Source organism: Cyprinodon variegatus, unplaced genomic scaffold, assembly GCF_000732505.1.
Source record: "Cyprinodon variegatus isolate N-32 unplaced genomic scaffold, C_variegatus-1.0 Scaffold132, whole genome shotgun sequence".
Taxonomy (NCBI): domain Eukaryota; kingdom Metazoa; phylum Chordata; class Actinopteri; order Cyprinodontiformes; family Cyprinodontidae; genus Cyprinodon; species Cyprinodon variegatus.
In genome coordinates, this window is record NW_015150585.1 from 1938 (window position 1) to 27987 (window position 26050).

General features: G+C 36.9%; 2 protein-coding genes across 3 annotated transcripts; one reads left to right on the plus strand and one right to left on the minus strand.

Moving 5' to 3' along the window:
• Positions 1-1986: 1986 nt before the first annotated feature.
• On the plus strand, positions 1987-6118 carry LOC107085767 (nuclear factor erythroid 2-related factor 2-like). Its single transcript, XM_015376312.1, has 4 exons — positions 1987-2285; positions 2551-2643; positions 2726-2908; positions 4503-6118. The coding sequence occupies exons 1-4, from the start codon at positions 2022-2024 to the stop codon at positions 5769-5771; spliced, it is 1809 nt and encodes a 602-aa protein (XP_015231798.1). The 5' UTR covers positions 1987-2021; the 3' UTR covers positions 5772-6118.
• Positions 6119-8163: 2045 nt separating this feature from the next.
• On the minus strand, positions 8164-18202 carry hnrnpa3 (heterogeneous nuclear ribonucleoprotein A3). Of its 2 annotated transcripts, none has more exons than XM_015376297.1 (11): positions 18155-18202; positions 14806-14928; positions 14553-14699; positions 14258-14468; positions 14079-14168; positions 13906-13977; positions 13669-13713; positions 11907-12044; positions 11700-11816; positions 11543-11611; positions 8164-8989 (listed from the first exon to the last, which is right to left on the minus strand). In XM_015376297.1, the coding sequence occupies exons 1-10, from the start codon at positions 18158-18160 to the stop codon at positions 11559-11561; spliced, it is 1002 nt and encodes a 333-aa protein (XP_015231783.1). In that variant the 5' UTR covers positions 18161-18202; the 3' UTR covers positions 8164-8989; positions 11543-11558. The 2 variants fall into 2 exon arrangements, with proteins under 2 accessions (XP_015231783.1, XP_015231782.1); XM_015376296.1 differs by lacking the exon at positions 8164-8989 and adding an exon at positions 11282-11441.
• Between the last annotated feature and the right edge of the window lie 7848 nt (positions 18203-26050).

A 26050-nucleotide genomic window follows, 5' to 3' on the forward strand; every position in this document is an offset into this window, starting at 1 on the left:
ATAGAAGGCAGCCTTGGTAATGTGTAATCCTTTTAGCGGTCGTGGGTCTGATGCAACACTAAGGCAGAGAGGGTTAGAGGGTTCCTATTTTGCAAGGCCAAAGTCAGAAAGAGTGTGTCAACAGTATCCAAGAATATACAGAAGCCTCTATTTGTCTGTTTTTTATTAAAACAGTGGAAAAAAAAAGAATTTACTTCCTTTTTACAGGGCACTGTTCTGTTTTGGTTCCCATTTGGTTTCCTTTTTCCTGCTCATTTAGCATAATAAGTCGTCTAACTCTTAACTTCTTTTTTTTTTTTTTTTCACGCAAAATCGAGGAACAAATCAGTCACATGCTCAGTGGGCTCAGTGCACGCCCCTATCTTGTGTTTGTGCAACATCCTGAGGGCTGGTGAAATGGTTTCCTTCTGTAAATAAAGTCTGGTGAAAAAGCGTAGAAGAAATGCAAAATAATTTATCTTTCTCACTGTTGTTAAAAAGAAGGACAAATAACATTTAGACCCGGGAGGAAGAAATCAACAGGAAACAGTTTGAGAATGTCCTGGTAGTCGTTTTTCTCCCCACTTTGCCTCATTTGGAATGATGTAAATATAATGACCGGGAAACGGTTTTTCTGTATAAATGAGGGCAGATCACGGAATCAAAAAAAAAAAGTAAAATGATGTATAGTGTGATCTAAAAGCTAAACATATTCCCACTGCTGCAAAATAACACAGAAATATCTATTACATTAACACTAAAACTAATCATACCATGTATTAGTTGAAGCAACACATAAATAACAAACATGACTGGTGGAAATTGTAGCGGTCATCTGTCAGCCAGCTGACTGACAGTGCACAGCTACAGGTGAGGAAGCTTTGCAGACAGGTTATCAGCATCTAGATATAAAGTCACAGCTTTAAACACCTTTAAAGATTTTATTGAAAGGTTCTCTGTGTTCAAAGACATTTTAATAAGATAGGGAGAAAGCACCGTGGGGATGATTGTAGAAAGAGTAATGCAGAGCTACGCTCCTTTACTCGGTGCTGCACACTTCCACTCCAACTAAAAAAGGCTTCTACAACTTATACCCCACTTACAGGAGAGACAAACTCACCATTTGGAAATGATTCCAAAGTAAAAGAGCAGACGTGATGTGAAAACCGAAGATTCTCTCCTTAGTCTCTTTAACTCTACGCAACGACTTTATGTGTGATAAGCAGCCGACTGAAAACAGACCTACAGTGATCAACCAACTCATGGCGATTATTTCAAACTTCTTTTTAGGTGCCAATCTGCCGAGTTCAGTTCTGACCATTCATGTTTATTGTTCATTTGCTTTGACTAAGCAGCAAAGCATATATTTTAGACTTTCATTTAACTAAGTGTTGTGTATTGAAATACATGCTGTTGGTTTATTTAGTTAAATAATGCAAGTATTTGACAGAAAAAAAATAAAATTTTCCATTTCCATTAATCAATCAGAGCTGGAAAGGGATTGTATCTATTTCTGATCCCTAGATGATAAGAATTGCTCCATAAATAAAGAAAAAGTAAAAAAAAAAAAATCTAGACCCTGAGCAACAGTTACAGTAGGACTGTCACTAAATGTAAAGTGTTTTTATTAAATGCCATGTATCAGTGCCTCGTAGTATATTGAGATGATTTTACACTTTTTTTAAGTGACTGTATAAAACTTAACTGCATACAATGACTCTTATCTTTTCAGTGGAACAAAGGGCTTTACACCTTGCTGTAATTAGATGGGTTTAAGAGGATCAGATGAAGATTTTCTTGGGTGTCTGGTGGCAACAATGGAAACAGAGAGCTACATTTATTATTCATTCTGCTTCTTCCCCTTGATACTCGGGCCATCGCTGTTGTCGATGAGCCGATACACGACGATGGGGTGTGGCAGCAGCACTAGCCTCGTATATCACAGCAGCGACTCTTGGTCTTGTTCCATACCTGTCTGTAGTGTCGCTGCAGGACTGCAGAGGCTCACAGCGCTCACTCTGTTTGTTTGTTTTTTTCAGGACATGGACTTGATTGACATTCTGTGGAATCAGGACATTGATCTTGGTGCCAGGCGGGAGGTGTTTGACATCAACCACCGTCAGAAGGAGCATGAGCTGCGGAAGCAGCTGCAGCTGGAGGAGGAGAAGAGGCTGCACTTGATGCGGGAGCAAGAGAAGGCCCTGCTGGCGCAGCTGCAGTTGGACGAGGAAACAGGAGAGTACATTCCCCGCCCGCCACCAAACGCCCCTGTGGAGCCGGCTGTCACACCTCTGGAGGTTACTCAGGTACAAGCAAAGACCATCATTACTCACGTTAGGGGCAGGACACTCCCACCTCATTTCATAGGTTGGGTCTGTACTGTCACTTGGTAACCTCTCCTTTTAGCGTTATTGGCACCACATAGGTGAGCCTGTTAGTTTTGCATCAGTGCATAGAACCCTAAAGACTTCTTAGATCTAAACTGTACAATATAGAACTCCATAAATGCAAAATAACGTTTAGCAAGTATCCCAGCACAAATGATGTAACAGTCTATTTTAACTTCTGCAGAATGTGGGCTTCACTCAGGAGACAGGTGGCAGCATGTCATTTGATGAGTGTTTGCAGCTGCTGGCAGAGACGTTTCCTGTAGAGCAAAATCAGGTAAGACCAGAAACTCAAACAAAACCCAAAATGAATGCCCTCAAGCAGAACTTGTTGGTTTTAACACGCTTCTGTCTCACAGAGCCCCTCGGTTTGTCTGGACACGCCTCCTGTTTCAGTACCTGCCAGCAGCAACATGATGTCCCCCGAGCCGACGGCTCTGTCACCAGCTGCCCTCTCCTCAGGTCAGCTGACTCCGCCACAGAGGGTGTCTCCAGATCTAGAGGAGGCCTGGATGGAGCTTTTATCCCTCCCTGAGCTGCAGGTATTATACTTTGGATTTTAAGTCTTCATGCCCTTGTTAAATAGAGCACGAGTAGCAGAGGCCTGGCATTGATGGGACATATTCTTTGTTTTTGTGTGGTATGGTGGTGGGGCCTTTATAGATCACGTGTTCACAGCTCATGCTGCTGTGATAAGGTTTCACTGTGAGAACCTTTAAGGACTAGTGATGGATATGCTTACATTGTAATGCAATTTAACTGATTAAAAGGCCTTTGGCTTTAGGCTGTCGAACCAGAGAGGGAGCGGCAGGAGTAGAGCCGTTGCTTTCTGGTGGAAAGGTGAAGATTTGCGTGCTGCACTTTTTCAGAAGCTGCACCTCCTATTTGCATTGGCAAAAGGGTGGAGCAGACTATCTGGTGCTGCTTCGACATGCCACTCAGTAGACTGAGTAGAGTAGAATTATCTACCATGCAATCCAATTAAAAATGTATTTTAGTAACTCCTCTTTGTGAATCACATTATACAGATTAATTACACACAAACTCATGTTTTTAAACCTTTATTTTTGTTATGATTATTTTCCCCTTACTTAAATAAAAGTATTTTATTATAGAAATGTGGCCTTAATGAAAAGTCTGTGAGCATATAATAGCACCGAACTGATGAACTTTTAAAGTGATGCAACAAACACAGGATTATGCCAAAAAACTTTTTTTTTTTAATTCATAAACCTTCATACGCAAGGACATATTTATCATCTGAATGGTAAAACACATTTGAACAGTTGGTTCTGCAGACTAGTGTTGCCAGATATTTCTTCTAAGACATCAGTGAACTGGAGCAACTGGTTCAGGTCCCACTTCCCAAAAAGGATTCTAGATAACATGCAATGTACTGTAAACGCTGCTGCAATAATGAAAACAGCAATCAGGAAATGCATTTCGACACGTTCACAGTGCCTTGCAGGTCTGTTCACTCCTAAGAGTTGTTCCCACAATAACATTGATGTGCTTCAGTGGGATTTTGTGTGCTGGATAGACACAACTAATGCATAAAGATTTCTTTGCAAAAAATGGCTCAAGTTAAATCGGATTCTCCTTAGAGCTTCTAGTTCTCATGTATGATTACAGATTTGTAATTTGAATTAGGCTAATATGACTGGTCCATTCTGAAACATTATGTGTTGATCTAAATCCCTCTTTTGTAACTTTGGCTAAATGTTTAGTCATTTTCCAGCTGGAAGATGAATCTCTACCTTAGTCTTTTGGCAGTCTCTGCCATTTTTTTTTATTATTTGGTATTAAGCTTTAGCTATCTTAAAATGAAACATGATGGTGTCTGTTTGAGGTTTTTTTTTGCTGCACATCATTGAATGTAAGAGAAACCCTTTTGCTACGCGTTTCTGGGCTCTTAACTGGTACTAAAGTGTATATGACACTTTTTACTCCCACATTGGCTCTCTTCTTTCCACTTTACCACAGAGAACAGATTTGAAAGTTTTTATTCCTCTTTACCATTCTGCATTACTTTATGCAGGTCTGCGTCATATAATCCTATTATAACCCATAGAAGTGTGTCACATTAATCAAATATAAGTCTGCTTTTACTAATTTATCTGTTGTTTTTTCTTCCAGCAATGTCTGAACATGCAAATGGAAGACACGCTGCAGACCACTACATACCCTCTGCCAACCAGCGCTGAAACACAGACTCCAAGCTACCCCGACTATCCCCCTGTCCAAACTCCTATTTTTAACCCCCTGACCAGCATCAGTGATGCCAAAACAAACAGTCTGAATGTTGGCCCGGCAGAGTTTATGAATACATTTGATGGCTCCGTTCCCAGCATGCCTTTGTTGGATGCTTTCAGACAAATAAAGGTGGACGCCCCCCAGCTGGATACAAGCTTCAGTGGAGAAGATTTTGGTGGAGTGTTTTATCCTCCAACTGAGCAAGAGGAGTGCAGCAGTCAGCCAGGCCAAGAAGAAAGTAAAAGAATGTGTGACTCTCCAAACAAAGTTGCCTTTGCGCACATGGACCTTTACAGCCTTTCCCCTGGAGATTCAGTCAACAGAAGCAAACAGAGCCTGACAGCAGAACACCTAGACTCAGATTCGGGATTCTCGACTAACGGAAGTCCAAATGACAGGTCTGTGTACGGAAGCGGGTCGTTTGGTTGTAGTGATTCAGAGATGGACGAAATGGATCAGAACCCGGGCAGTGCAGAGTCTGACTACTCTGAGATGTTTTCGTTGAATTTTGAACCTGAACACTTTATGGCGTCCAATTCGGTCACGGAGCTAAGCAGACCGCCGCAGCAGCCAGAAAAGAAACCTAAACAGCGCGAGGGGGACCCGGCGGAGGAAAGCGGCAATGAGGGCACTCCTTTCACCAAAGACAAAGCCAAAAAACGCTCTGATGTGCGTCTCACTCGAGACGAGCAGAGGGCCAAGACCCTCAACATCCCCTTCACTGTCGACATGATTATCAACCTGCCAGTGGATGACTTCAATGAGCTGATGTCCAAACACCAACTGAACGAAGCTCAGCTGGCCCTGGTCCGCGACATCCGCCGCCGTGGCAAGAACAAGGTGGCGGCGCAGAACTGCCGCAAGCGCAAGATGGAGAACATCGTAGGCTTGGAGGGCGAACTGGACTCGCTAAAGGAGGAGCGAGACCGCCTGCTGAATGATAAGACCAAGAACATGAAGAACCTGAAGGAGATGAAGAAACAGCTGAACAGCTTGTACCTGGAGGTCTTCAGCATGCTGAGAGATGAGCACGGAAATTCCTACTCTTCGTCAGACTACTCCCTGCAGCAGTCCACAGATGGCAGCGTCTTCCTCGTCCCTCGCATAAAAAAGACTTTTAAGAGCAAAGAAAACCACCCGTCTCCTTTGTAACCCGGTACTGCGTCATAATAGGATACTATGCAATAACTTTGTATTCACTCAGCTTTAAACTTTAGCAGCTTGACAGAACTGTTGTAGTTTCTGCTTACTCCTCTTGAATGTTGCAATGTTTTTTGATATTTTACTTTTATACTCTTATATCCTTACAGATTCTTTCACCAATATTTTGTAAATACAAACATTACTTGCTTTTCAGATTAAGAATGTTACTGTACCTGTGTATGTATATATATATATTTGTGTGTATGTATATAAATATAAATATATTTCTGTATACTCATGATTAATGAATTATTTCTTTTATAACTTACCTCTTGATTGAAGCCCAGTTTTTTTTATCCCATCTTCTATGCTTTTAAATAAACTAAATATCAAAAAAGCCTGTTTTGTTTTTTCATGATTTAAACACAACATTCTGCTTTCTGTCATAGCCACAGCCCAAAACAGATGGACAGCAACTACATAAAGAGCCTAATGAACTGTTGTGCAACAAACCACACGGTTAAAGTCAATTCTTAACTTTGAGGTTTTACTAAGAGTCATAAAAAAAACAGCAAGTAAGATGGATTTTGCATGAAAACAAAAGAATGACTGCTCTTAATCTGCTCTGCTTCCATGAGAGCAAGCTTTTGTTTGTACAGTCACTGGACTCTTTCAATTCAGTTGCTCCTGGCCTGAAGATCATACCCACCCCAATCATTGTGTTGCACAACAAAGAGAACAGTCCCTGGCAACATCAGAGCATGCTCAGTGTGATTCCTGCGTGACAGCTTGACAATAGAGCAATAAGCTGGGAAAATAAAGGTAAAAGGCTACGTAATCAGTCTGACCTGTGATCACTCTTTTATGTTCAGATACAACTGAACCTTTGATCACCAAGCCCGGTTTGTGAACACTTTAGATTTAAGTTTAGAAGGGAGCAGCTTAATGACATCAGAATCTTCTGCTTTTAGAAAATTATGACTTTTTTTTTTTCCATTGTGATTTTAGGAAATCTATTTGAGATTTAAGACATCCATCTTATCATAATGTGAGGTTTTTTTTCTTGACTCAAAGCTGGGCTTTTTGTATTTGAAAGCTTGTCCAGGATAAAAAAAAAACAAAAAACACTGAATGGTATGGTGTATGTGCTTAAGTGCAATGAGGAATGCCCAGAACTCTATACTGGAACAATCAAAGAGTCTTTCTATAAACGTAAGGGTCAGCGCAGGAGAGCCAGTTCCTCAGGAAAAGATGTGCACGGACACCTTAGGGACAAGGGACACTCTTCTGAGGGCAAAATGTTAATATTTTAGACAGAGCGGTTTGAGAGAGACATCAAGAAATAACATTTAGAGTTGGAACCCTCAGATTTCAACTTTCAAAACCAGCTTTGAGTTTAATGCAATGCAAAACAGATTAAAGTTTTTAACTTCTGCCTCATTAGATATTAACCCAGGGACATCTTTGGACAAAAAAATAAAAGTCTTCAAATGTAAATATAGAAGTCTAGTAGTAGACAACGAGAACTAACTTTATTCAAGATAGCTGCAACTCCCTTTATCAATAGTGGCTGTAACAGCTCATCCCCATTCATCCAATCAGCAAGTACCGCCGTTAGGGGGAATGGGCCAAAGTTCCAGCAAACTACTGGGACAAGCTTACTGAAAGGATAAACATTTGATCCAAGTTATAAGTTTATAAATGCTTAATATTGCTGATAAATTTCCAAGCAAATGTAAGATAAAAGTTAAATAATGTTAAATAAAAATATTCCCTACTGTATACATTATGGCATTTTAAATTACCCTAATTAAATAAAGGAAACAACTTGCAGTTTAGTTTTAGATAATTAAAAAGGGTTGTTGTATAGTTTAAAAATCTAGTATCAATTGTATTTATCAAAGTTATCTATCTGTAATCTATATCAAGTGTGCACTAAGAGCAAATGTTCTTACACCTAAAAACTATTGATTTATCATTAATGCTGATGGAAAGGAAGCATATAAATTGAGAAAGGTCATAGTTTAATAGTTAATAGTGGGTGATGTTATGAGCTTACAAATAAACTATACAATGAAAAACCTTTAACTGATTTGTTTTAAAATGATAAAAGGTATTCTAAAGTTCAAACATTATGTAACAGACCAATGTCTTGTGACCTGTTTAAAATTTAATAGACTTTTCCAGGTGAAAGTCAAGTAAAAGTGGTTAGCCTTAAGACAAGATTTTTAAATTATATATACAAATATATTAATAAAGAAGTTAAAGTAGAATAGAAAACACGGCAAATCAGAAGACAGTCATTCCACACTGGGTTTTAAATTCAAAACGAAACCACTGATAGAAAAAAAGTGTTTATTAAAAAAGAAAAAAAAAATCCAATTACACTTCACATGAAAATCAGAGCAGTTCATCTACACTGACATGCTGGTGTTGAGCTGAGGAACGTTGTTGAGAACAGACTGTTCCACATGCCACTATAAAACTGTCTGGCAGCCGCACGTGGGGGGACGCCGTTTGTCAAAACAGATCAGTCTCAACCTGTTTGGCATACTGCCGTTTTTGGCCTAAATTAGGGGTTATTGCAAATTTAAAGAAGTTACAAACTGCATTTTTTAGGGGCCAGATAAATTAAACTAAATAAATAATTGTGTTAATTTGATTAAGAAGCTTTAAACATGTAATTTTTCTGGTTTTCTAACGTGTTACAATATTAAACATTAGGCGTCAGACAGCACCTCAATGAAAATGCTGCATATCTATATAACAGAAAATGTAATTAAGCCTTAGGCGGGTTGGTTAATATAATAAAATCAAATTTTGTCGATTACCTAAAATGTTACTTTACCTGGATGCTTTTGTGGCTTCCATTTTAATTATTCTTTTTTAATTAGGCCAAACAGATAAAGACTGAGCAGCAATACAGTGGACATAATTCAAACAGAAGCCAATCCCCTCAAAACCCGTTCTCTGCACAGGGATGTGACAGAATTTAGATCGCTTTCAATAAAGATTTATCTCCCCATGTAAGATGTGCTATGTTACTACAAAGTTCTGGCTGACAATGAGAGGGAACCAACTGCATCATTCTGTCATCTTTAGGACACAAATCCTCAACATAATAAAACCTTGGATAATGTCAAAGAAAATGTCTTACCCATCCAGAACCTTCCATGTTATCAGGTCTTTACAGCTTTTCAGCAAGAAGAGAATGCCCATTTCCACATCTGTAAATCAAGCAAAGTGGTTACTCTTACCTGCTTCATCGTCTCAAGTCAGCTTTTTGTGAAATACTCGCTCCCTTCTCTTGTTAATGTCTGACATCTAGAATTTGCAGGTTAAACTGCTGTATCTCACTCAACAGGATCTTCAGTCTTTCTTCGCTAGCACCATCTGCTGAGGGGCTTAGCTAGCCTTGGAAACGAGAAAGATGCTCACTACCAGGAACGACACTGCAAGCTTCTTCCATGGGTGTTGTTCTCCGTGCTGCCTTCTCCCTTCTCTCTCAAATTGCTGACTGGTCCACTGTGCTGGGGGAGATGAAGGTGTTCTGTCTGAAAGTCATTTGCAATCCTTCCACACTAGCGATGCTGAGGACCAAACTGCAGGAGGTGGAAGCGTCCAAAGTCAATCTACCCAAACCCTCCAACACTGTCTTGTGTATGAGCTGTTCTCCAAACCCAGAACCTCCCTTTATATTGACCCTACATGCATGAACAAGTAAAAACACTGGATAAAAACATACACACCACAGATACCCAGAGATACTCTTAACCCTTTTTTTTCTCCTTTTATTAGATTTTGTACCTTTACAACAACAAACCTTATTTATATACGTTTACTTGATTGACAGGCCAACACAAAGACGATAATTAGGGTGAAGTTTACATCTATAAATCTGAAAACCATGGCATATTTGTATTTAGCCACCCTGAGCCACCTTGCTGCATGGACAGGCGGCTTTTCTGTCCCTGCTAAAGAAAAGCTATACCTCAGCATGACACCACCACCACCAAGTTTCACTGTGGGAATTATGTTACATTTGGAATAAAAACTAATCTTGGTCTCATCTTGTCAGAGCATTTGTGTCGAGTTCATAAATAGCTCTAATAGCCATTATTATAAAAAGAGAGCAAAATTGAGGCACTGTATGTCTTTTTAATTGTTTATTGCTAAGGTTTTGAGATATTCAGATTATAACTTTAAGGTGACTGCGTTTAGACATCAGCATGAGCTGTCTAATTAAAGACATGATTAAAACCAATATTTGTTGTGCAATTGGAGCAAAACATAAAAATGCAATCTGATTTATTTAATATTTTGTGCTATCCGCTGTCAAAGTAAGATTTGAGCCATTTTACCTGCAGTGGGGATGTAGCTCTTACATCTATAGGCAGATTCTCCACCTGAGTTGTGGGTCTCTGCAGCTCCTCTATAGAAACAATGCGTTTGATTAATCTTCTCAACCAACGTGACAGTTTGGGTGGATTGGCATATCTTTGTCTGCTTTCGGTTCTTCAGGAGTTCAGTTTCACTTCATGTTGTTGTTTTTATAACCCTCTCTCTGATCAAGTGCCGTTTTCCTTTGTTTTCATAATAATATTTTTTATCAGAAATGCTCCCTCACAAATTGAGCTACAGGTGTCTTCTATTTACCATTTAATTGAATTGGTTGAATTTATGTTTTTCAGCAGAGTAAATGGGGTTAAATACAAATGAATGCCACATTTTCAAAATTTTTGGTGAGTACAAAATCTAAAAATTATCAAATATTTTGCTTCTACTTTCATAATTATGTGATTCTTTGCATTGGTCTATAATATATAAATTTGACAAAAACAAAACCCAAACAAAACATGCAAGTTTGTGGTTGTAATGTGACAAAATGGGAGAGAATACTGTAGTTTGAAAACCTCCACAGTGAAGTTAAACATGCTGCACCAACATTACAATGATATGGAAAGACAATAATCTGAGTCGTTCAAACCTTTGCTGAACCAATAATGCACCAAACCTCTTGTTACTTTACTACACAATTTTATTTAGTCTTGGATCTACTAATGAAAATATGTGAACAATCTAGAATCTGTTATTGTTTTTTTGGGAGGGGGGGACAAAAAGCGAGGGATTCCCTTGGTTCTAATTCAGGCTCTTTACACTTGTTGACACCGGTACTATGAAGGGTTTACACACTGCTTTACATACAATAATCAAAATACACTTGACACTTGCAATCATCAAATTATGTAAAGTCAGAGAGAAGAAATTCTGGCTGATCTAAGGGCCTGGTGTAACTACAACTGAATTGGAGACAAATAACTTATTGGCCAGCAGAAAAACCTGACCATATAGAAAGAAAGTAAAAAATAAAAAAGGACTTCAGTTTAGAAAAAAAAGCGCTTTACCCCTGATACCATTGGAACAATACACACACTTTAGACTCAGAAAAAAGGAAAACTTTCTCAGCAGGGAAACATCTACCACAATTAGGGAAGGGCATCATCTGCACTCATGTCTTGTTCTTACAGTCCTTCTTCCTTTCACTTCTCCGACTTAGCTGCAGTAAAGTCTGACTTCTGTGTTCCTCTAATGCTTTCAGATGACTGCCTCAAAGTAACCTGCAGCTTTCCTGACAATTCCTTTGCTCACCTCCTCGCCTCTCCTGCTAAGAACTGAAGCCTGTTGAATGGATACAGGATAGAACAAATAGTTAATCTGCACTTTCATGGGCTCACTCTGTACTGTGCTACGAGGCTGGAGTGAGACGAAACACAACTTACCAAAAACATGCTGTGTTCAATACCGCCGGGAGCCGTAGCCTCCACCACTGCCTCCGGAGTTGTAGCCGCCTGGAATGAAGGTTTAGTCACCATAAAATTACGCTCTTCTTACATTTAAGTCTAGATTATACACAGTTAGCTAGAGAGTAAAACACACCACCATAGGGTCCACCAGAGTTCCTGCCACCAAAGTTATTTCCCTTCATTGGCCCATAGTTTGACTGCTGTCCACCATAATCTCCAAAGTCGTTATAGTTTCCTCCTCCGCCATATCCTGAAAAGTTGTAACAATTTTAAAGTAGAAATATCTGCAATTCATACACCTAAATCTGCATATATATTTTGGAGGGGATAACATTATTACCTCCTCGACTACCTCCATAACCTCCGTCACCACTGCCACCGTAGCCTCCCCCCTGGTTTCCGTAGCCTGGACCACCACCTCCGTAACCCCCTCGGCCACCTCCATAACCAGGTCCTCCGCCATAGTTTCCTCCTGGACCTGGGAAAACAAAGGATAAGGAATCCAGTATAACCTTATCGCTTAAAGTATTACTCTACGACAACATCAAAGAGTGAAAGGATTAGTTTGGATTTTATGATGAGAGATTATTAGCAGTAACAGTTTAACTCAAGCTTGTGGAAATTATTATTTTTATTCAACTATAGTGGATGAGGGTCTCTCTCTTGTTTGCCACACCAATCTACCTGTTGGTACCAATGCAGTCACCGTACATGGCTTTAACCATCTTAAACAACTCAAACTCAATACAGTAACGTTCATAACTTTTAAATCTATAAAAAACAGGTCTATATTTGTTTCTAGATAATGTTAAAGATCACAAAAAGAGACATTAGTGACTCTCAGCTCTTCTGATGCCCAAAAATGTAGTGAGGGTTCAGTTTTTAGCTGGTGTATATTCAGGCGCATAATTTACCAAATCAACTTTGGTAATCTCTGTCTACCAAAAGCTCATACAATCCCTAGCATAGAACATGCCCCTGTATAATTCTAATGAGCCGTAGAAACTTTTTTTTGATATCATCTTGTTCCATTTTGTTTTTGCCAAGCTTTACAAAGTAAAGTAATACTCTTTAAGTCTAAAAATGATCAAGTCATGCGATTAGTGTATATTATTTCAATGGTTCAATAGAAAAAACTAAAGGAATTTTGTAGCAACTGCAGGCTAATATTGGATCCTGTCCTCCATCTGTTTTTAAGCCTTACTGATAAAATCTGGGATACTTATTAAATATATGAGGACAAAGCCAAGGAAAAGAATATTCTTCTGCGTCATAAATGAAGTTATTATTTAAAATGCTTTTATCATTAGGGGTTCCAGCTCCATGTGTTGCTGTAGTCAGTCAGTCTTTTCCCACTGGGTCTGAGCTGGAGCTTATAACATCAGATGAGCAGGCAGACAGAGGAGCAGCTGTCAGCACAGCAGGCTCCTTTTAACTCTGCATATATATACACAATTTGTTGGAAACTGTCTGATTTGTTCAGATCAAATCCTCAAATTCCAAGATAAGTCCGGTTTGTTTTTTTGTTTTGTTTACATTTTCTGAACTCTAGTTTCACTCTAGTCCAGACTGGAGCCCAGACTTTATGAAAGTGTGGGTTGGGCTTTTACAGGAAACCTGTGTTCTGTTTTTCCCCCCATTTTTTCTAAGCCAAACAATGCTGTTATTAAAGCATTACAGCACTTAGTCTGCTGGCTCTGTTGATCCTCCTTGTAACCAGATTGGATGGATGAACTGAGATGTCACTGGTGAAATACTAGCTAAACCCAAATCCAAATGTTGAGTGTTCTCTTAAGTGTCCTAGATTTATAAGTCTGATAGAGCTGAAAATGTTATTCTTAAAAACATTTAAGATCAAACATAGTTTAATCTGTTTTAATACATAAAATAAGTTCAAACTGATGGTTGTTTTGAAAAAGCCATTAACCCATCACAACTCTAAGACTGAGTCATCTTTGTAAAAACTCAGTAAAAACTGGTTTCTGTTAATAATTTCTCAGTACTTAACTTCTGAAAAATCCAAATTAAACTCTGTTTTATTGAAGAAATATTGGGAGTGCTGCTGATTTTAGTTTTAAAGGAGAGAAAGTAGCATTTCATACCACTGTCAAAATCATCATTATATCCACCACGTCCTCCATAGCCCCCTAGGAAAGAACACAGTGGAGTCAAATAGTACATTTAAGTCATCATCATGTCAAAAGCTGCAGTGTTTTCATAGATCAGACTATATCTAAACAAACGTAGGTCGTTTCCAAAGCAGTGTCTAAAATGAGTAACATGACACATTTGCTGCATTTATTTGTTTCAAAACCTCGTCTCATCTGACGTGTACAAACCTCGACCAAAGTTGCCACCACCTCCGAAATTTCCACCTCTGCCCATGAAATTTCCTGATCCTCCGCTCCTTCCTGACAGGGGAAAAAACATGAATTACAGCACTTAGCTGCCACCTACAATTCAGGCCAAAATAGCAGCTTCTGTCTTACAATAAATCTCATGGCGAGCTCACCTCGGTTACTGGATATCGCATTCATTTCCTGTTTTGACAGAGCTTTCCTGACTTCACAGTTGTGATAGTTAATTGTGTGGTATTTCTGGGCTGTGAGAAAGATGAGAAAAAAAATAATTTGCAACGGCTTTTGGTTTATTAATTAAAATTGAATTTTCAAATCTAAATAAAATGCCTACCGACTATTTTGTCCACAGTGTCATGGTCGTCAAAAGAGACAAAGCAGAATCCTCTCTTCTTTCCTGTGGAGCGTTCCTCCATTATGTCGATACAGTCGATCTTTCCATATTTCTCAAAATATTCCCGAATGTGGTGCTCCTCTGTGTCCTCTTTGATACCACCAACAAAGATCTTCTTCACCGTCAGATGTGCTCCCGGTTTGTTTGAATCCTTAAAGAGAGCGTGAGTGAGCCAAACCCCAACAACAACAACACAGCTGTGAGAACATTTCTAGTTTATGATGTATGCTTTTACCTCTCTGGACACGGCCCTCTTGGGTTCAACGACTCGCCCGTCGACTTTATGAGGCCTTGCTTTCATGGCCTCATCAACTTCAGTTACAGAGGAATATGTTACAAAACCAAAACCTCTGGATCGCTTACTGTTAGGATCCCTCATCACCTGAACACAACATAAAAAACAGAAAGATATGTTTACTGGTAAGTAAGCAGCTTTTGATTTTAATCAAGTGGGAAAGTCTTCAACACGTTACGATGAAACTACAAACCACGCAGTCTGTGAGAGATCCCCATTGCTCAAAATGAGCCCGCAAACTCTCCTCTGTGGTTTCAAAACTGAGACCTCCGATAAACAGCTTTCGGAGCTGCTCTGGTTCTTTAGATTCACAGTCCTTAAAAAGTAAAACACAAGCAGAAATGCAGGACAAGGTCATGTGAGGAGAAGCAGGTCTTCAAAACCAAAATATTGCACTTTCAGCAGTTAAAAAAGAAAAAAAAAAAAATGCAACAACATTGAAATCTAATACTACCTAGCGCACACTGATGCTTTATAAACAAACAGGGTACAAACAAAAGAGTTAAAATATTAAACAGGATTACTATCTTCATACTGATGAATAGGGCTGGGCAATTAATTTCATTTGGAATATAATCGCAATTTAGAAAAATGCAATTTTTAAAACGCAGAAGTGCTCAATTTTAGTCACAATACATTTAACTAGAGTAAGACACAAAATTTCTCCCCCTAGCCTTTTGGTAGCAGTAATACCATTAAAGTGGGTATGCCGTCACACAGACAGTGTTGTAGCTAGGACCTAGATAAATGCATTTTAGTAGAAGTAAGAAGTTGTTTATGAAAAATTTACAGTAAAGTCCTACCACACTGGACTCTGGACAAGCAGCCTTTTACGGTTATTAAAAAGCTGAAACCTTGGAGTCAAATATCGACATGTTTGTGCTTAGTGCAAAGGATTATCGCAATAAATATCGCTATATTGGTTGGAAATAATCGCATTTTTGATTTTTGGCAAAATTCTCCAGCCCCACTGATGAACAATAAAAGCAATTATACTATAAATAAAAAAAACAAGGCTGTTATATTCCAGGTTTACAAAACATCCATTTTGCTTCTCACTGTGTGCCGTTGCAGCATTTTACAGGTTTTTACATGCCCCTTAAAACACCCGCATCACATTACAGGAAGGAATTTTATTCTACTTTCATTTTAATAAAGTTTTGGTCTTGAGACACTAAACTGTAATGTTTGTTTCAGAACAGCTCAAATCAGGTGCAGCACTCTTTCTCTGGAAGAAAACAGAAAACAACTCAGCTTTGCTGACCATCTCCGAGATCATTTATCAAAAGAGCAAATTGTAAAATTTATGGTGCCTTAACTGCAGTGTAAAGTTGCTGCGCCACTGAAGATATCATTGCATGTGCGACGCTGTTATCACACGTTGGTGTAACTGTTAACCCAATCAGTAGCTCATGGCAGCCACAGAGACACGCAGCCGATTAAGCGCTATGTCTATACATTAAAATAAATAGCTCTTTCTGCCCAACATTGCAAAGCCCTATTGCCTGCAGCTAGGCGTTAAGTTGATAAGAACGCATTTGCTATTTTGCATTCTGGCAATAAAATCCCCTCAAAAATCTTCTTATTTTTTTACCCACCATATTCAACTGGAATTTTGAGAACCCATGTTGATTCTTTATTAAGAAAAATTGTAAGCAAGTGTCAAACATGAGCATGTTTGACACATCCAGAGGTTTGTACCTTTGTTATAGCGGCCTAATAGCGTTTTAATTGATACAAACTTAAAAGGAAAAATATAAATAGGTAATAAAATGTTTTTTTTATTTTAAAAACCGGTCTTAAACATCACACTAAGTTCTATTAAAATTTGCCAAGGTTTATTCTCAACAAAAACAACACATTAATATGCAAATATTATTTGCAATACTGTATAAAAATTAAAATACGTTTGAGTAAATCCAGATAATAATGCTGATGAAGTTTACAGTATAGTTTGCCATCTCTTAGTCTTAATAGTGGTGGTCCAGTATACTGCCTTTAGACAGTATATCAATTTTCAATCTAGTGTTAATTTTGAATGCTTTTTTTTTATATATTACACATCACACACACATATATACATACATTATATAAATATATATATTTATTTTTTTATTGAACATAAGTATTCAGTAAGAGTGACAACTTTTTTAATTTTAGACAATTAAAAACTTCTGCCTGACTTCAAACAGACTCACAGGGCCAACCTGTATAGTAATGCCAACTATGGCTGAAACAATTAATCGGATTAATCGATTATTGAAATAATCGTCAACTAATTTAGTAATCGATTAATCATTAACTTGAGTATAGACACTGTAAAAGACTGTAAAACATGTCTTAAACGACCCACTTGGAGCAGTAATTACAACAAAATTGTAAAAAACAAATATTTTTTATTTAGGATAAAAAAAAAAACAGCATTTTGTCTGTCAATATGCTCTATCCAGAAGTCCTAAAAGCGGAAATGTTTTGGTTTCACCTGGTTTAATTTCATAAAAAATGTTCTTTAAGGAAACTAGCTATCCAAATATTAATTGATTAATCGAAAAAATAATCAACAGATTAATCAATTTGCAAAATTATCTTTAGTTGCAGCCCTAATGCTAACTACTAAAAAAAAAAAAAAAAAGACTGGAGAAAACACATTCAAGAATACGAGTCTTCTCTTTATGACTTTAAATAAGTAATTCACCTGATTTTTTAACATTTCGAAGCTGTTTAAATTAACACAACCTCTATATTATAAGTATTTAATGTATGTAATATTTTAAGCTACCTTTTCTAAACATATCTCTGTATGAAGGTACAAAAATGAACAGTGGGTGTAATGTAATGAAGGCAATAAAAACTGCAGACTAAATAGGATACCTGCCTCCTTCCAAAGTTTTATACCAAAGAACCCCACTGCTGTTTAGCAGCAAATATAGACAGTCATATATTACCATATATTAATAAAGATGGTACACGAACCAAATGAAACTCCTCTGTTAATATAGGCTAATACTAGTGGTTGACTTTAACAGGAGGAGGCTGATAGATTTAAATGACTCTATTAAGACCCGTAGGAATCAATTACATTCATCCAGGCATTCTGCTAAAGTGCTAATTAAGTGAAGTAGAGGCACCTGCCTTTATCTCGCATTTCTAGTCAAAATGGCTGCTGTGACATTATAGCATGGTTAAAGCAGTAGCTAACGTGTCTCTTTTGGGTGCGAATGAGCCGCTAGTTTAAATACCAACTTATAAACCACACACATACATGTAGATGCCCGTGATAGTTAGGTTTCGGCATCGATTAAGGAGATAATATTTGCTTACAGCTACACTGTTAGCCATTAGCTTAGCATAAATGCTAGCTAAAACCAGCGTTACAAAGGCCGAGCTGATATAGTGAAGAACCGAGAAGCAGTGAATAACTGCATGCGCCATGTAGCTTTTCCTAAACTAAATATTACTGTTTAAACTAATAGAAACGGTTTTATATGGGCATATATGCACATATATATATATATATTTTTTTTATGCTAGCAGCATCTTACCTCCATTTTGCAGATGTGCCGGGCGGAGATGTTGGCTGTGTCACGTGACGTTGTTAATTTGCGTGTGCAGCAGGATTTTAATACCTTATGCAAAAATAATACAAAAAACTGTAATAAACTTAATGAATTTATAAATAATCCAAATCCTATCTTATAATCCAGTATTCAGAAGAAACTGCAGTATTAAAGGGAAACATTTATTCCATAAAACTTTTTCTGTCTATCTTGTTTTGATATTTTCAATGTTTTCCTATTAAATTGTATTTTCTCCCATGTAATATGATATGCTCTACAGTTTCTTTCTGTTCACACAAGTCACAATTTCCTGAGTGATGTTTCCCTATTCTGTCCAAATCTGATGATTGATTTTATTGTTTCTTCTGTATCTTATCTCTTATCAAACCATCGCCCATTTTGTTCTTTTTGCCATTGTTTCTGCCTCTTAAATATTGTTCAATCTCGAAATGTATTTAAATATCACTTGCATTATTCTTTGCATCTTCCTTTGCTATTTTATCTTCCATCTCATTTCCATAAAATACAATAGAATAGACTAGAAAATCCCTTTATTGTTCCACAATGGGGCAATTATGGTGTTTTCAGAAGCAAAAATATTATGGAAAAGTGTAGAAAAGTGTATAGAATAACATAATTGCAAAGAGTTAAAAAATAACAAAATAAAATACTGTGCACCTGGAGGATAAATAACCAATATACAGCTTTGGACATTTTTACAGTAATGGATATTTGAAAATATCAGCAACATCAGAGATGAGCAAAATGTCAGCAGCATTTTATTTAACTGACTAAGGTAGAAACGGTGTAAAATCAGCATGAATGCAACAACTTTTTAAGGTTGTTGGGAACAGTGATGGATATAAAGTCTTCCAGCTGCTGGGAGGAAGGATCTGTGATAATGATCCCTGGTGCATTTAGGGTGCAGTAGTCTGACACTGAAGGAGCTCTCCAGTTCTGCAACAGCTTCATGCATTGGAGTGGGAGACATTATCCAGCAGAGATGTATCCCAATATGTGCTGGAATTCATAAAAAACACCACCACTAGTCCCGTTCTTTTTACTGTATATAAAGTCTGCTTTATCTCTAAAATAATATCTGATCTGCTCTCTGACTTACTATTATATAAAGTTTGTAAAAAAAAAAAGAACTAGAATCTGAGCAAGATTTTTTTTTAAATAGTCTGATTTCTTCAATTCATTGAACTGCAAAAAGTATGGCCAGCAATTCTCCAGTGATATCCATCACTAACCCTATTACCTTTAGACACACAAAGTTGTCCTTTAATAAATGCTAATCCTATCTTGTCATAAATCTTTTGATGCATCTGTGTAAATCTGAGCATATCTATGATAACTATTAATATAGTTTTGCATAGTTTGAGCTTCTAAACTAAACTATTTGTCTTTCATCCTGTTAAGAAGTGAAAATGTCTCTATTAGCTTCAGGGTGAATCCATGGATGTATCACTGGAAAAATAATTATTGGAATAATTCCCAGTTAATCAACTCAAGTTCTGCAGATATCTGTTCAGCTTCCCATCCAAAGCATTTGAGGGAACTTTGAGGGATTGCATTTGAGTCAATGAGTAGATGTAATCAGTTGATTTTCCTTAAATAGAAAACTTTGAATCTATTTGACTGTATGATCTGGTTGAATTGTAAAGGGCCTTGAGATGACATGTGTTGTGCATTGGCGCTATATAAATAAACTGAATTAAATTGAATTGAATTGTTCTTCTCTCTTTCTTCCAGCATGGTTTTAGAGTGCTTGGAAATGGATAACATTGATTGTGACTCTGTAGACCTGCCCAGTAGCTTTAAAAAAAGTTGTGATCTGCTTGGACTTCACCCATTTCTACCTGTAAAGCTGCAACAGAAGTTGTCCTTAATGCTCCTGTACAAAGTCTCAATGCCTGAAATTGAATGTGATTGAAGTTTTAGGAACCTGTTTCAAATACCACACACTCATAGTCTAGAACTGACCTTATTAATCATAAATACGCCTTAAAGCAGCTCTATCTGCATCTGATCTACTCACTACTTCCTACTAAACATCTTGTTATACTTGCTTTTTTACATTTATCTGAGACTTTCTGAACGTGAATCATCCATGCTAATTATTCATCCAACCATTACCCTCTAAAATTTAAAGCATTCTACTTTCTCCAAATCCTGATTATAAAGAGTTATAACTTACCCTTGAATGTTTTCCTTGCAAAGAACATCGCCTTCATTTTATCGAAAGAAAATTTAATATCCTATTTATATGACCAATCTTCTATTTTCCTAGCAGCCCCTTGTAATTTCTTCACTAAAAAAACAAGTTATTTCCTCTTTTTCAAATCGTCCCATAATCTGCAAATAAAGAAAACATTTTCAATTTCATTAAACACATCATTAATCATTATAGAAAATAATAAAGGACTCACAATACTTCCTTGAGGTGTGCCATCCTCAACAAAGTGTTTTTGAGAAAAGCACATTCCTATCTTGATTTGAATACTTCTGCCCAACAAAACATTTTGATCCATTCAAACACATTTCACCAAGTTTTATCAACAGTACTTCCTTCCACATCATACAGTATTTTATGCCTTTTTTATATATAAAAAGACAGCTACATCACTTTCTCCATATACCTGTACCCTGATTATTTCCTGTTCTTAACATGAACATGGATCCATGGTATCCCTCCCTTTCCTTAAACCACTTTGGTAATTAGCTAAATAACCTTTTGTTCTTATATAGTTTGTCAATCTATTGTTTATCATTTTTACCGTATTCGTAGTCTGTAACTACCTGTATTGGTGCTTTCTTTTCCTGGCTTGAATATTGGAATGATTATGGCTTCTTTCCAGCTCTGTGGTATTTCCCCTTTCTCCCATATCTTATTATACAACCCTAGCAATAAATCTTTAGACAAATCAGATGATATATCATTGTACAATAGATCTGATTCTTGTCTGGTGCAGATTCCTTAAAATTATTTATTGCTTGATTTAATTCTGATTTTAAAAATGCTACTTTTAGCAGGTCTGATGCTTTGTGATATCGGTTTAATAAATGTTACATTTCTAGTAAATATTTTTGTCTCCTCTGTCCTTTCGTGCTGTATTCTCTGAGCTATGGCTCATGCAAAAGTGTATTCCCAACATTTCAGCTTTTTTTTTCCTGGTTTGAAACTGCAATTGTGTTATTAACTTGTAAAACTGGGTATTCCTACTGTGTTTGATTTCTATTCATCTTTATAATAATTTCCAAGACTGTTCTTATGTCAGTTTCCCTGATGCCCAGAACCATAGTATGGTTCTGGGCATCCTATTTTGTAATATATACACCTGAACCTCAGATATGTATTTATAGTATGTATGGTTACCATACATACTATGAATACATATCTGAGGTTCAGGTGTATATATTAAGTGGAACAAAGTGTTGCACTTTTTAATAAATGACTTGAATTCAATCATAACAGAAGTACTGTATGGTTCTTTTACATCTTTCTGTTAGACTCAGTTAAAAAATATATAAAATGTCGCCCTCTACTGATTAAAATGAGAAACACAGCAGTAATGCCCAAAGATGAAATGCCTACTTGATTCAAAACAAGTGTGCTAAATGTTAACTTACTGTTCTCATATATATATAAAATGAAAGGATGAAAGGTTTATGTAATATAGTACTTTAATAAATCTTTTCACCTTGAAGCATTTTTAAGAACTCCATCTAATTTAGTTTGATTCAATTTAACATGCCTCTCTTATCTTATCCTTTTTCCCAGAAGAAATCAGATTTAACATAATCAAACCCCGCAAAAATATTCAGCTATATTGCAATGTTAAAATACAGTGTGCTTTAAAAATATGTCATGTTGCAGTTATTTTGTAATATTTGCTTGAGATTTAATTAATTACATTGCTTAACATGTTTATTTTGCTCAAATAAAGGCTACCAATTCGTATCATTGCATGTGGCTTTCAGCAGTTTATATGATCACCTTATGGTACTGTATGCACTTTTAATACAGTTAGTATTAAAAGTATATTTAAACAGCATTGATGCATGAAACTGAAAAAGGTAATTTGTTTAAGCCAACACTATAAAAACGTAATGTTTAGCTTTCTCCTTTCTGAAGTAACTTGCAGATAAGCTACAATGTATTTTAACAATCAAAACTCCCCCTTTTTTATCATCACTTTCCTGTTTAGAAATTAATTTCAGGCTCCAAAAACAAACAATAAAAGATTAGATTCTTTGTTTTAAAACCGCTACAGCACTGAAAGTGACATTATTTTTATTTGGGAGTTTCACATCCTTAATTCATGTTTCACATTATGATTTTGCAAGCATCTTCCCCAAAACATCCTATGAAATCATCCTGCAGTTCTGCATAAGATTGTTCCATTTTGATTTTCAGGACAAGTTGGAGAAAGATACTCAATAGGGAAAAAATGTGATGAATGAGCCAGATGCTACTTGGCCTTGTTGAAGCCAATCGGCATCTCCAAAATATGACACTTTTATGGTTCAAACAATGTCCGTCATTAACTTTATTGTACTATGTGAGGAAAATACTGCCCTCATAAAAAGGGGTAATGTTTTCCTGACACTGTTAATGATGACTATTTATGACCAGTCCATAGTTCAAATTTAAGAGCATGTCTGATTTGATTCTTTCAGTCCACTGCAATTACTTTATTTGCTTGGAGATACTGTGGCATATATTAACTTCAGCATTTCTACTGTTGCATAAGCCTGTGTCTTTGGCTCAAACAGGACCCTGTTGGACCATTATTAGAATGAAATGTACTGGATACATTGAAGAGCAATAAATCATTCACACATTTGCAGTAGCCATGCATTTAAAGCTTTTAATAATCAAGCTTTATCATACATCACAGATTTGGTTGCCCCATGTAGCAATTTACTCACAAATTGCAGGTTTACTGGAAGTTCCTGGAGTTTCTTAAAGTAGACTTGGAGGAAGATCTTTTAGTATTCTAAACGAACTTCCAGTTTTAGTTCATGATGCAGACACAGTTCTGTTTTCAAGACTTAAAATCCTGATTTTTTTCATAAAGTATAGTGTACTGGAAGTAGCATCCTTAGTTATTTCTATACAGTTATAATACTACTACTTAAATAGGCTCAAGCTGCTGGAAGACATAATGACCACTTTCCCTCACACTGGTACATTCTCTTACTGCAGTCCAATTTAAAGATATTCTCTATCATTTAAGCTTTTGCTTTATGTTCTCTGTTTTTTCTCTTCGTAAAGCTAAATCTAGCTTGACGTCTTTATTAGTAATAACACCATTCTGGAGGGGAGTGTTGGCTGAGCTGCTTTGTTGTCCGCTTGGCCCAGCCGTTCAAGACAAAGTATTTAGCTTAGATTTTGCTGCAACTTACTGTATGTGCTCTCTTTTGTTCTATATACTTGAAAAATTGGCTTAGAGCTCAGAGGCTGTGTTTTTCTGTTAGTGGAAGGCACTAAGAAAGCGACTACAGCCATTAACTTGCTGCTTTTTTCTCTAACATTCAAAGTATTCCTCAGTCTGAGCTTGTATGTCTTCTTCTACCAGACGTTTCTTCATATTAACGATGAGTTTCCGTCGATGTTGTTGCTAAATAAATGCTTAATATGATGGAATGTCTCAAAGTGAATGACCCAATGTGGTCCACTTTGACTTCATGCTTGTCTGGTAGGAGTTAATGCTGTAAGCCAGAAATTCGATAAAAATCATCTAGGCTTTCTTAAATACAGTAGAAAACCTTTTTGAAGTTTGAAGTCTATGATTGTATCTATTTAAAATTTCATTTTTGGGATACTATTTGTTTTGAAATGGTACTATACATTTTTTTTGTTTCAAAATTGCTGCATTTTAAACATAATAGAAGAATTTCAGTTTTGCACTGTCTGATAAAACATTAAAATTTATCAGAAATTCTCCCATTTTGGTTAATATTTCCTAAATGCTTGAAAGACAACAGAGAATAAGATGTATTTATCATGGTTTTCTAAAGTTGTTTTACCCACATATACAGAACACTCAGGAGACAGGAGAAATTTAAGCAGTTTATTTATACAGTAGGTGCATATTGCAAATTGTCTTTGCGTACCAGTAAAGGGAATGGCGGGGTACCTCTGAAGGATGGACAGATGTGTTGAGCTGAATTAAGGGGAATCTGAATTATAGCGAAACTTGGAGTCAGGGGGGAGGGGGAGTTGGGTCCAGGATATTCTGTGAGTCTTGGTAATGACAGAGTTTGTTGTGGAAGTGAAGGAATCCAGGTGAGCACAGAGGAGAGCAGATGTTGAATGGAGCAGTGAGCTTAAAGGGGGTCTGGGATGCCAGCTAGGATTAGCACCTTTACCTTGAGGTTTGTAGATGTCTGAGGAACTCAGATGCTTTTTCAGGACTTTGAACCTCAGGGATATTAGTCCGCAAAGGTTAACACTCTGGCACTGGAGAGCTGGCAGAGGGCTCCTTAAGTAGTCCACTACCACTCAGGGGGAGAGTGCTTGAGGAGGACCTCTGGAGGAAAAGCTGAAAGTTGCTTAAATGATGGAGGAAAACTCTCAGACCATAACAGTATTAATATATCTTTAAAAAAATGCTGTCATATGTGGACGCACTGTATATACTATAAATATATCTCATACACCTTTTTTCTTCCTTTGGCACATTCTCTTCTTTGACTATTTGAGCTGATGTAACAAGTAAATTTCTCCACGGTGAGATAATAATAATAATAATAATACTTTGGACTTGTATTGCACTTTATATTTAAACAAATCCCAAAGTGCTACAAAATAAAGCATTAGAAGAGCATGAGAAATAAAAAGTAAAATAAAAGATAAAATAATCACAGGAAATAAAAAAACAATGGGGGAAGAGATTAATACAATCAATCAATCAATCAATCAATCAATCAATCAATCAATCAATCAATCAATCAATCAATCAATCAATCAATCAATCAATCAATCAATCAATCAAAAAGGTAAATTCACTGCATATGTCTTTGTTGAATGCACACACTTTGATGTATTTAAAGGCAACACCTGGAAATCAGTTCCTTCTGTGTATGACATCAGGGAAAATTAAAGAAAAAAGGAAGTCATTGCAGCAGGACCTGTGGATCACTCAGTGAGGAACAATTCATGTCGCTAAAAGTGACGTTCAAAAGATGACAATGTACAAATGCAGCACATGGCTCTTTTTCAAAGACATATCCTGTGGTCTGATGAAGCTAAAATGTAGGTGCTAAGGTAGACAGTTATATTTAATTGAAGCTAAAGACCTAAGAAAAACACTCAGCTATTTAAAAAGTAAATGAGAAAAAATGTCACTGTGGCCTTCACAAAATTATAACTTTTAGTTATAGGATATTTCTTAATGGGGGGAAACATTTAACATTAAGAAAGGATATTTTAAATTACAGGCACCACACCTGAGTTCATTACACACTAATCCTATAAATTGACTTGAATTAAAGGATTTATTTATAATGATAGCCTTTTATTTATTAATCTGAGACTGTGGCGCAAAGGGAACACTTTCCTTTGCTATTTTCAAAGTAAGAAACAGTGTTTTTGATGATAAATAAGGATTACATGGCCATAATTACTGCCCTGCGATGGACTCTCTTGCCCATTGACAGCTGCAGATAGGCATCCGCACCCCTCGCGACCCCACTTAGGACTAAACGTGTTAGAAAATGGATGGATGGATGGCCTTAATTACATTGAGAATGTCAGTTAGTTAAAAAAATGTAACCATGACCGAAAAATATGAGAACCTACATTCCTTTTTTGCCACATTGGGAGCAGAATGATATTGCACTGTGACAGAATTAGTAACTTCTTATTTTTTG